General features: G+C 40.6%; 1 protein-coding gene across 6 annotated transcripts in view; it reads left to right on the top strand.

Moving 5' to 3' along the window:
- Window positions 1-5,979: 5,979 nt before the first annotated feature.
- Window positions 5,980-12,352, top strand: part of RPGR (retinitis pigmentosa GTPase regulator) — a 55,913-nt gene continuing 49,540 nt past the window's right edge. For 2 of the 6 annotated variants that reach the window (XM_042974213.1, XM_042974214.1), the window contains exons 1-3: window positions 8,925-9,162; window positions 10,852-10,977; window positions 11,461-11,553. In XM_042974213.1, coding sequence (XP_042830147.1) covers window positions 9,000-9,162; window positions 10,852-10,977; window positions 11,461-11,553 — 382 coding nt within the window. In that variant the 5' untranslated portion in view covers window positions 8,925-8,999. Of the gene's footprint in view, window positions 6,058-8,895; window positions 9,163-10,851; window positions 10,978-11,460; window positions 11,554-12,352 lie in introns of those variants that run through there. The other 4 variants (XM_007085473.3, XM_042974212.1, XM_042974210.1 and 1 more) reach the window with 4 other exon arrangements.

The following is a 12,352-nucleotide window of genomic DNA, read 5'->3' as shown; positions in this document are numbered from 1 at the left end:
CCAGGCGCCCCCCCCGGATCCATTTCTTAATAGTCATCCTTTATTTGTCACCCCAAAGGATATTGTTCTTCTTGAAAATGTTTTTTACTTTATATCAACTTAAGTTTCATATTATTTTTGAAAACAAATCTATTTTCTAAAATCTAACACAAATGCAAAGATTAAGGGTTTACATTTCTGTAGTTTTTTACAGAAACATACCCCAAGCTCTCAAGTTTCTTCCAAGACTATCAAAGCATGTTCTCAACAATTTCAGTGTCCTCCCAAAGAAGGGGAAATGTCTCATTTGGATGCCTAGTTATGTCTAGCGAAAATAATGGTCATTTTACTGCAAAAAATTAACCATTTTATTAGAGAATGGTGTAATATAGGGAGTCCAATCATCTACGTCAAATAAAACTAGGTTTGACTCCTGGCTCAATATTTGCTAATAGAATCACTTACAGATCATTAACATCTGTGAAGTGATTTAATAATTCCTTGCTGCAGGTTTGGGGTGGAAAATGAGCTCAGTGAGGTAGAGAGCCAGATGATGTAGTCTGTTGTTAGGACTATGGCTTTTTTTTTTTTTTTCCAGTGAACAGGGAGGGTCTATTGGAGGATCTTGAGAAAGAAGAAGGCGTGTCATTTTCTTAAAAGGATTGTTCTGATTCCTGGGTTGTGAATAGTGTTAGGATGGAAGCAGGGACACCAGTTAAGAAGTGATGGCAATGGTCCAGGTGAGAGGTGATGGCGTTTTAGGACAGGGAGGTGATAGTGGAGGTGATGAGATTGTAAGGAGCTTAGACGTATTTGATAGAGATAGAGATAGAGATAGAGATAGAGATAGAGATAGAGATAGAGATAGAGATAGAGACAGATCTCAATCAGGTAGATGTGTATAAAATACAACAAAGGGACACAATCATTACTACTTTATGCTCAAAACTTGTGCAATAATCAATGGATGGCTAGTTCAGGATTGGTGTGAACTAGAATCTTATATTTTTTCCTTCCAGTCATATTTTAATTTTTCCTCAATAGGCAGATAACATAGTCTTCCTGAGAGTTAGGGTTCTGTAGCCAGACAAATATGGGTTCAAATCTTGGCTCCACCTCTTAACTAACTGTTTGACCTAGAGGAAGTTACTTAACCTCTCTGTACCTCGGTGTCTTTATCTGTAAAATGAGGCCACTCGATAACATGTATCCTAGACAGTTTTGTGAGGATTCACTAAGTTAATGTGTCTAAAGTCCTTAGAACTGTGCCTGCCACATAATAAATGCTCATTGAATGTTAGCTATTATGATTTTCAGCTTCTATTAGTTGTTTGATTTCTTATTTTTTATTTTGAACCCTTTTGTTTTGATCAAAAAGCAAATTGTGTTAATTATAAAAAAAAAATTAAAACCATACAGATAGGTAGGGCTTAGAAATTAGAAGGCCATGGGGCACCTGGGTGACTCGGTCAGTTAAACGTCCAACTCTTGGTTTCAGCTCAGGTCATGATCTCATGGTTCATGGGATCAATCCCCCAGGTCGTCCTCCATGCTGACAATGTGGAGCCTGCTTGGGATTCTCTCCCGCCCCTCCCCCGTGCGCGCTCTCTCTCTCTCTCTCTCTCTCTCTCTCAAAATAAATAACTTAAAAAAATTTTTGATGACCTCTCTAATTGCACACCCCAGAGGAAACTACTATTAAACAGTGTAGTAAATATTTTTTCAAATTTGTTTAATGTTTATTTATCTTGGAGAGAGAGACAGAGTGCGAGCGAGGGAGGGGCAGAGAGAAAGGGAGACACAGAATCCGAAGCAGGCTCCAGGTTCCAAGCTGTCAGCACAGAGCCCGACGTGGGGCTCCAACTCATGCACGGGGAGATCATGCCCTGAGCCAAAGTCATAGGCTTAACTGACTGAGCCACCCAGGCCCCCCTAAAGAGTATAGTAAATATTGATCCAGATTTTTACCTATGTGTTTATTACACCTATCCATATATGCATATATGTTAATTTAGTTTTTATGAAATGGGATAATACTCTACATATTATTTTGCAATTTGTTTTTATCACTTAAAATTTGATCTTAGATATTTTTCCATTTAAGTGCATGTAAAGCTATTATATTGATTTTCATGATTGCATAGTATCCTATTTTGTGGAAGCCCAATAATTTACTTATTCAGTAGCTTATTGAAGTCATGTATCTGTCTTTATTTATTTATTTATTTTATTCTAACAAACAATGGAGTATTTTGGGTGCACATATTTTCGGTGCAAATTTCTATATTTCTGTAGGAAAAAATTCTGAAAGAACTTATTATAGAAGTGGTTTTGATGAGTAAGAATGATATGCCTTTTTTAAAAAATTGTAATTTATATTGCCAAATGACCTTTCAAAAAGATCATATTTTTGTTGAATTCCCACAAACCATGAATAAATGTGCTTATTCTTCTGCTAACTATATCCTGGCAATCTTTTTAATCTTTGCCAGTTTAATAGGAAAAGTAAATAAGTGTTATGGTTTTATTTACACTTTTAATAATACAGTTAACTGTCTTTTCAAATGATTAAAATTTGAATTTTTTGGTACAAACTTCCTATTTTATCCACTGATTTTTTTTTTTTTGGCTGAGATCTTTTTTATTTATTTTTTCCTTTTCTCTCCTTTAAGATTTGGAAAAGGCAAGCTATAGGCTTGGAGAAAATATTCATAATACATAAAACTGACGATAGACACTGGATATCTATCCAAAAGAAGTTTTGGCATTTGTCCGAAAAAGAACCCAAAAAACAAAAACCATGAATAGCCAAAGCAGCTTTATTTATGAAAGCCCTAATGTGGAAATGACTCAAAGGTCCACCAGTAGTTAAATGGATAAATCAATTAAGGTATATCCATAAAAATGAACAAATTACCAATACACACAACAACTTAAAATAATTTCAAAAACAGTATGCTGAGCGAAAGAAACCAGACATGAAAGAAGTTGTACAAAAGACAATACTAATCTATGACTGATGAAAAATCAGAATGGTTTTTTTTTTTTTCTCCTAGGAGGTGGGAGTGGGGAAGGAAATGTTCATCTGGCTTAGGCTGGTGGTTACATGGTATAAGGGTATAAACATCTGCCAAAGCTCATCAAAGTATGCACTTAAATGGGTGCATTTATTCTATTTCAATTATGTCCGATCAGGTTGACTTAAAAAGGAAAACTCGTTTTGTTTCTAATTACAAACACTTCAGTTGTGCATTTAGGAAGAGAAAATAATATAAGTCACTCACATATCCACCACTCTGATCGAAAAGATGTCAACATTTTGCCCTATTTGCTTTATTTTTTTAATGTTTATTTATTTTTGAGAGAGAGAGAGACAGAGCACAAGTGGGGGAGGGGCAGAGAGAGAAAGAGGAAGACACAGAATCTGAAGCAGGCTCCAGGCTCTGAGCTGTCAGCGCGGAACCCGATGCGGGGCTCGAACTCACGAACAGCGAGATCATGACCTGAGCCGAAGTCAGACGCTCAACCGACTGAGCCACCCAGGTGCCCCTTGCCATATTTGCTTTAGATCTCTGTTATTTTTTTTTTAATTTTTTTTAACGTTTTTATTTTATTTTTGAGACAGAGAGAGACAGAGCATGAGCAGGGGAGGGGCAGAGATAGAGGGAGACACAGAATCTGAAGCAGGCTCCAGGCTCTGAGCTGTCAGCACAGAGCCCGACGCGGGGCTCAAACCCACGGACCGTGAGATCATGACCTGAGCCGAGGTCGGACGCTTAACCGACTGAGCCACCCAGGCGCCCCTCTCTGTTATTTTTAAAGAAGCAAACCATTACTGATGCTTGTTCCACCATTCATCCCTTCTTTCCTGTTCCAGAAGAAACGACTCTCCCTAATGTGATGTACATCATTGCCATGAATGATCATATTGCGTATATGTCGCTCTACAAATACTCTATTTTTCATGTTTAAATTCTTTTCAACAGGGGTGCCTGGGTGGCTCTTGATATCAGCTGAGGTCATGACCCCAGGTTCATGGGATGGAGCCCCATGTTGGGCTCCATGCTGAGTGTAGAGCCTGTTTTAAGATTCTCTCTCTCTCTTCCTCTGCCCCTCTCCCCACTCATAACACCCTCTCTTTCTCTAAAATAAAATTTAATAAAATAAATTATTTTTGATAAACTAGCATCATATAGTGCATATTGTTTTGTAATCTTGTTTTTCTCAACATTACATTTTTGAGAATTCTTCATGTCCCTACATGTATAACTGGCTCCTTTGTTATAACTGCTATATAATATTCATTCCGGTGTGAATAAACAGCCTTTCCCTTCCTCTACTGGTGGACATTTAGGGTCTTTCCACTTTTTTCTAGGATAAACAGTGCTGCCGTGAACAACCTCATGTATGACACTTTGGGCATAGTTACCTTTTCAACTTTATTTAGTTTGGCAAATTATTTAAATAACGTGACCGTACTAATTTGCATTCTCACTAGCAAGCTTCCCATATTCCTAAATACTCAAACACACTTAAAATTAATAATGTTATTATTTTTGCCAATAATATGAGTGTAAAATGTTATCTCATTATTACTTCTTTTGCATTTTCCTTATTTCCAATAAGGTTGAATATCTTTTTATATGTTTATAGGCTATTTGGATTTTTATTGCTGTGAATGAAATATCCTTTGATTATTTTATATTTCTTATATTTTTGTCTTTTTCTTACTGCTTCATTGGTATTCTATACATACTCTGAATACTAGATCCTTTATCCAACAAATTGTCTATAATCACATTTACCAGCCTGTTCATTTATTGCTTCCATAAACTACTTCTTATGCTTATGAGTTAAACTCTTGCTACATAAAGTGTGATCCATGGACCAGGAGCGTCAGCATTAGCTGGGAATTTGTTAAAATTGCAGATTCCTGAGGCCCACCCACAATCTGCTAAATCAGAAACTGCATTTTAACAAGACTACTGGATGATTTGTATGTGCATTAAAGATTTTAAAATAGCAGATTAAATGATTAAGAAAAGTGTAAATTTTCTTCCCTGAGTAATAGGATAGTCGTCCCCACCTGCCTTCTGCTGCTTTTCTATAAATCAAATTCCCTGGCTTTGGACCCAAATGTCCTCAGTTAATGTATCCTGAAGCTGCACCACAAAATTTCAGCAAAGAAGCTATTAGAATCTGATTTGTAAATGTGGATGTTTATGGGATTTCAGAGTGGGGTTTTCAAAGTGGAGATGCACCTGTTTATCTGAGTCCAAAGAAAGAAACAGTGGTGGCAGCTACATTGTTATACAACTCAAAATGCAAGCCTTGGAAGTTTCATTGAGTGCCCCCAAGAAAGGAACTGGTTCGGCGAGGAAGCATGATCCGTCAGCTGTCTTCCTTGTTTGTACATGCCTCTATTTTTAAGTTGACACAAAATGCTCCAGAAATGAAAAACAACTAAAATTAATAGGGGAAATCCAAGAGTTGTGCATATTGTCAGACGTGCGATGACTTCCGTATACCTACATGATTTCCTGAGGCTAGCCACCTAGGAAGGGGCACTGAAAAGAGCACGGGACTGTAGCCAAGAGTCAGAAAGTTATACCTTAGAACTCCCTGCCTTCCCTTTTGGGATGAGCACTGGGTGTTGTATGGAAACCAATTTGACAATAAATTTCATATATTTAAAAAAAAAAAAAAGAACTCCCTGCCTTCTCCAACACGAGGGAGGTGATTCCACAGAAACCATCGGCCTATAGGGATGTGGCAGAGATATTTACCACTCCCTGAATGTCTCAGGTGCTCCCACATTTCCCCGCCTGCCTGCAGTTCACAGGGACACAGCACATGGGATCAGGCCAATGGGTTGTAAGAAGCCCAAACGTGTCACCTGTTGCCTGAAACATTTCATTTCCTGCTTCCTCTCTCTCTTGACCTGCTATGGCAACCAAAGAGGTCAGGAGTCACAATGGTGCCTTTGTAAGGCTGTTGAACCTCCGTCAGTTGTCCTGGCCCCTGAGTGATCAGTGAAAGAGGATCCTCCCAGTGAGCCACGTTGGACATGTAGCATGAGTGAGGAAAAAACATTTTTGTTTGTGTTAAGCCACTGAGATTTGAGTGTTTCTTACAATGCAGCATAGCCTGGGTTATGCTGATACAGGGAGCATAGATGACTCTGCCTTATTAATAACAGCTAACATTGCTGAGTGTTACTTTCTAGTCCAGGCACCGTAGTATAAGTTCTATGTGCATTATCTAGTATCTCACAATAACCTTCAGAGATAGAAAATAGTATTATCATATATTATATGCCATATGTGATATGTACCTATACCATATGTATCAGTTTTATATAGATATAATCTACTATGTGTGTGTGTGTGTGTATGTACATATCAGTGGTATATTGTACAAGGAGGCTTTCTTCCTTTCCTCTTGTTATGCTAAACATACTGTCTCTCCTTCTAGCTAAGACTAGTCCCTCCACATGAGATCTGGATGCTATCTCTTCCTTATATTATTGGTTATCCTTTCACTCTCTTGAACCTGTGTTTTCTGTCCTATCCTGTTTGCCCCTCAGTATTCTCAAGTCTCCCCAAACTTATCAGAATCCCTCCATCTACCCCCCTTCCTCCTCCTCCAAATACTATCTCCTGTCCCTTCCTATTCCATCTCAATCTCCTGTGTCTAACGTGTTCACCCTCACTTGTTCCTTTCAGCTTCTCCCACTCTCAACTCCAGTATTATTTCTTCCTCCATCACTCTACCCAAACACCTCTTTTCAGCACTACTGGTGATCCCTGCATTGCGAAATTCAGTGGGCAGCTTTCACCTTACCTCATTTCTGAGCGTCGCGTGACAACTGACCACACCCCTCCTGTTGAAACCCTGTTCTGTCCAGCTCTCCCTCCATGGTTTCTCTCTCTTTTTTAGCTTCATCGTCTCTTGCTGGGCCATTAAATATTGGCCTTCATCACAACTCATCCTAGCCTCTCTTTTCTTTCCTTCTATAGTCACCATATAGCCAGTCTTTTATAGTCACTTTTATAGCCAGTCTTTCACCTAGAAGTCTTTCCCAAGGCTTCCTAGACCCAGGCACCCCCAAATATGTGCCTCTATCTGGGACTCCTACTTGCCAATTGGCTGCTCAGCTCGGCACCTCCAGTTGGATGGATGCCTTAGTGTGCTCAAGGCTGAACCATACTGTTCCCTCCGCCCCACCTACTTTACTCCACCCTTCCTTTTCTTTCCTCAGTGTTCCCCATCTTGGTGAATGGCACCACCCTTCCCCTATTTGCTTATGTTGGAAACCCTGGAGGAGAGCTACATCAATACCTTCCGGAATGCTCAGGCACCAAAATGTGCTTTCTCTTTTTGAAATTAAAAAAAAAACAAAACAACTAAAGCATATCATAACTAAACTAAGTGTTTAGAAATTCTTATTTTCCCATAGTGACTATTATGATGCTTTCATAAAGAATATTAACCTTTTCCCAAAATAATTTAGGGCCCTTTGCTGTTGTTGTAAGAGCTATTTGGTAGCCCTGCACTGCCTAAGAGTCAATAGTCAGACACCATTCCCTGTTGGTTCTGCCTCCTAAGGTATTTTCAAATCTGCCTGCTCCAAATTTGTCAGAACACCATATGCCAAGCCATGGTGACTGTTATCTGCACTAGCCTCTGAACCCTCCTCCTTGCTCCAATTTACTCCCCACAGATCAGCCAGGTAGAGTGATCCCAGGAATACACATGGCTGATCCTGTCACTCCACTGCTTAAAACCCCTCAGTGGCTTCCCATTGTCCTTAGGATAAAATCTCAGATCCTTAACAGGCCCAAGACCCTGCCACTTTGCCATGAGCCAGTGTTATCTCTTTGAGCTCCTAGAAAGGGCTACACTTTTTATGAGTCCTTGCCCACAATTTACTTTCTTCCCAGAGCTGTCTCACCTCTCCCTGCTTCTCCTTCTTCAGTTCTTAGATTTAATGAGGTTTCTTTAGAGAAGCATTTCTTAACCTCTCACACCAGGTCAATGCTCCCTCTTAAACACTTTCTTGGTAACTCCCGCTTGATTGTGTATTGCATAGTTTAATCTCTCCTTCCCATTTTCATCAGACTCCCTGAGAAAGCCAATAACATGCTCTAGTACACACAAGATCCCTGAATCCAGCTTTGTTTATTTCTAGAGTCCGTGGCCACAACTACCCCATGTGCATTACATTTACTCCTCCTGGAGGATGGCTTTGTGCCTCTTTGTTTTATGATGAATGGGAAACTAAAGTTAGTAGAAAAATACAACATTTCTGGATGAATTCTAAAGCAATGATGTGCTGCTGTTGGCGAATCTCTTTGTGGATTTTCTGTCAGTAGCAGATTGCACACCTCAGCCATCTTCTGTGGGAGGACAGAGGGGAACACTCAAAGGACAGGTTGGGCAGGCTAAGCTAGACCCCAGCTCTCCCCCATTGTATGACCTCCACATCCATAAAAGGGAGTAACATTAACTACCTTACAGGACTGCAGTAGGGCTCATTAATTCAGTAAAGATTTAATGAGCATCTAGTATATGCAAGGTCTCGATTTATATGCTGGGGATACAAATGCCTTTTGTGGATATTTAACATAGTGCCTATTTCATTTACAGTTATAGATGGTCACTTATTACTAGTATTATTACATTTGTGTGTCGACGTTTGCCTGTGTCACACAGCCTGAGTGAGACAGCAGGTGATATTTGTGACGTCTGTCACTACCCTTAACAGGACCCCGCAGGGCCTGGATCTCCACATCCTCACTGAACGGCGTGGCCGCCCCTCCCCTCCTGGCCACCAGAGGGCGCGCGGCCTCTACCGCCCCGCCCGCAGCGTTTGCGCCTGCGCCTGCGCCGCGCCGGGCGCCGGGCGCCGGGCCTCTCCGCCCCCCTTCCCCAACGGCCGCCCCGCCTCCCGCCCCAACGTTCCGCCTCCGTTGCCCCTAGCGGCTGTTTGTTGACTTCCGGGAACGCGGCAGTTGCCGATGTCCGGGGTGTCGCTATGGGGCCCCGGGGGGCTTCCGCAGCCCGCGTCGGGGCTGAGAAGCTGCCGTAGACCCCGCGGAGTCGCCCCCGCCACCTTCCCGGTTCAGGCGCAGGCATCCCGCACTGCCTTCGGCATGGGGGAATCCGAGGAGGTGGTACCCGGTGAGTCGCGTCCGCGGTGGTGGCGGCGGGCCGGGAGGGAGGGTCCGCGGGCGGGCGGGCGGCCAGGTCCCGCCTCCGGGCCGCCCCGTTGGGGGAAAGGCCCGGGCGGCGGCCGCGGGACTGGGTCCGGAGTTCAGGCCGTGCCCGGGCGCAAGAGTGAGAGGAGCAGAAAGGAAGGGGGGGAGCACGGGGAAGCGGTATTTGTGTTTCTTCTTTCTTTTCAAAGAAGCTTTCGATGAGTTTCTCGAAGGCAGGGGCAGTTTTTACCTCCCAATAAACTTCCCAAAGTACCTCCTTCGAGGTCTCCAGGACGCAGTTGTGTATTGAATGCAGTCAAGAGTGGGTGACCAGGGGGTCGGGTGTGGGGTATAAAAGCTGTTAGCGAGTGCTCGGTGAAGACTACTTCCCTCAGTTCCAGAAATAACGTTTGACATTGTGACCCTGTACCATATGTATAGTGTAGCAGAAACAGACGTTTCATGAAGTAGTGCTTATTCTAACCACTTGGTCTGTACTGGGATCTTTTCTATAGTACATCCCTTTAAAAATGCTAATCGTGACCTACTAAATTGATTTTCTGACCCACTAATGGCTCAAGAACAAGAGTTTAAAATAACACTGGATTACAGCAGAATCAAGTATTCACTGAAATAAGTAAATATGTATTGTGTTTTCTGCCATGCTCTTGGGTCTGACATGATTAGATTTCTGACCACCTGGACTTCACAGCCTAGTGAGAGATACTAGAAAGTAAGCAAAATGACAATACCATTTCACAGTAAAAACCAGTGGACAGAGCACAGCCACCCAACCCTGTCTTGTGGTGAGGGGATCAGGGCGGCTATCTGGAAGGCCAGAATCGGACAAAACACTTAAAATTATTCATTCTAGGAAAACCCAGAGCCTGTTCTAGAACCTGGCCTCTCACATCTCAATTATCAGTTTGAACTGACACGCCTCACAGTTGTTCTCAAAAGATTTCTTATAGTGTCTAGTCTTTTGTATATTATTATTTATTATTAATACTTATGTTTGCTGTGTGTTACTTTTTGGTACCCATTAGTTTCTTTCTGTGTGATTATTCTTGAGATTTCCTCAGAATCTGGATCTGGCCTATCTGGGTGTGTGTGTATGTGTTTAAATGGTTATTGGGAACTAGTAGAGATTTTTGGTCTCTCTCCAAAATGGTACTGAACCAAAGTAGTTTGTGAATACTACACAGATCAGGTAGTGTTCATTCATTGAGAGCGTTTAATCTGAACATACTGTATTGACAGGATGCTGCTGCTGAAACCATTCTGTCCTGTCCCCACGTGTGGAGAAAAGCTTTCATTGAGGGCCTGGACCATGAGGTGTCAACCAGGGTTAACAGCAGGGGTTGTATCAGCTCATTCCAGGGAGCAGATGGTCTACCTGGGGACAACAGGACTTTTAGTAATGGATGACTGCCTTATTTATTTATTTATTTATTTTACTTTACACCCGTAAATGAATAATACATATACAATTTAGCAGATTTCATAAATAAAAGTCGAATCAAGTCTGAGGAATAAGACTGAAGTAAGGTAGAAAGAGAGCATAAACAGTGCTGGAGTGGAAGCAAAGCGGACAGGAGACATGGAAAATGTCTTTTAGTAACAGGCCGTGGAGTGAAAGTTGTAAAATAGAAACTGTCGTATGTTTTTGCAGATTCAGGTGCTGTGTTTACTTTTGGAAAAACTAGATTTGCCGAAAATATTCCCAGCAAATTCTGGTTTAAAAATGATATACCTACAGTTCTTTCCTGTGGAGATGAACATACTGCAGTTGTTACAGGTTAGTATTGAAATCCTAAAAGAAGATAGTAAGGCTTAGAGCATCCTGAATCTTAGAGATGTGCTGTGTTTGAAACATGTTGGATATATACTCTGCTTTACCAGAAATGTGATTTTTCTTTCTTTTACCAGAGAATTCTTGACAATTTGATTCATCAAGAGAGTGTTTTAAATTTTAAATTCCCTGAGTATATTTAATTATGATTTTCTATACACACTACTTTCTTGGAATATATTTATTTTACTGTATCTATATAATCAAAAGTGATTACTGTATAATCTTAGACACTTTTTACACCTAACAGAATCTGTAGATGGACAGTTAAAATAATTCGTTTTAACCTGGGCAAGGTAACCGGTTTCAATATGGAAAAGCAATACAACTCTTAAGTATAGCTTTTTTTATTGCTTTGTGATGACTTCATCTCTCGTCACTTTATGTTGAAAATGTTTCACTTTCTCGTGTCTTTTTCCTTCCCACCAGGAAATAATAAACTTTACATGTTTGGCAGTAACAACTGGGGCCAGTTAGGATTAGGATCGAAGTCAACTGTTAGCAAGCCAACGTGTGTCAAAGGTTTGGGGTCTTTTCTTCTTTATTGCTTGAAATACTTAAACTGCATACAGTACTTTTATGCTGATTGTAATGTTCTTTAATATCATATTAAAAATAAAAACCTTTAGTTCTTTTATTCTCTAGTATTTACTTGGCCGTTATTGGTGTTTAGCTTTATTTTTTATGTGATATTGGGAACTACTTTTATATGTTAGGGTCTAACCATCACATTGATTTTAAACCCAAAGACCACAAAGGAAGTGATGATTCTTCAGTATTGCCCTTGAATATCCTTTTATTTTGCCTGTTTGTAAACCTACTTAAATATTACTGTTATTATATATACAAAGAACAACCAATACAATATATTAGAATTTTGAGCTCTGTCTCATTTGTTACAAGCTGTGGACATCATGGTTTTATGTAATTGCTGGTTTTAGAAGTTCTACTTTACCCTGCGGTATATAGTGAGTAGATGTACTGAGTGAGACATTGGGACTAGGGGTTGGTTAATACTGGTGTCCTTACAAGAACAGGACAAACTATTTTAAATCAGGACTGTCCTCAAAAACGTGGGGCGTATAATACCTTTACAAAGCTTTCTTGACATTATGTGCGAAACTTCTGTTTGGCTATAACCTGTGGACATCATCTAAGCGTGAGTGGTGATGGAGATTCCTTGGAATGTGACACCAGCAGTATTCTTTATCTTCGTAGCCAAATTTTTAATTTCAGCTCCAAATTGCAGTGTAATTTAGCATATCCATGCTATTCATGGAAGTTGTTACGGAGCTTTCACAGTATTCCACTTGGTCAAAAA

Source organism: Panthera tigris, chromosome X, assembly GCF_018350195.1.
Source record: "Panthera tigris isolate Pti1 chromosome X, P.tigris_Pti1_mat1.1, whole genome shotgun sequence".
Taxonomy (NCBI): Eukaryota; Metazoa; Chordata; class Mammalia; order Carnivora; family Felidae; genus Panthera; species Panthera tigris.
This window is presented reverse-complemented; position numbering and strand designations above follow the sequence as displayed.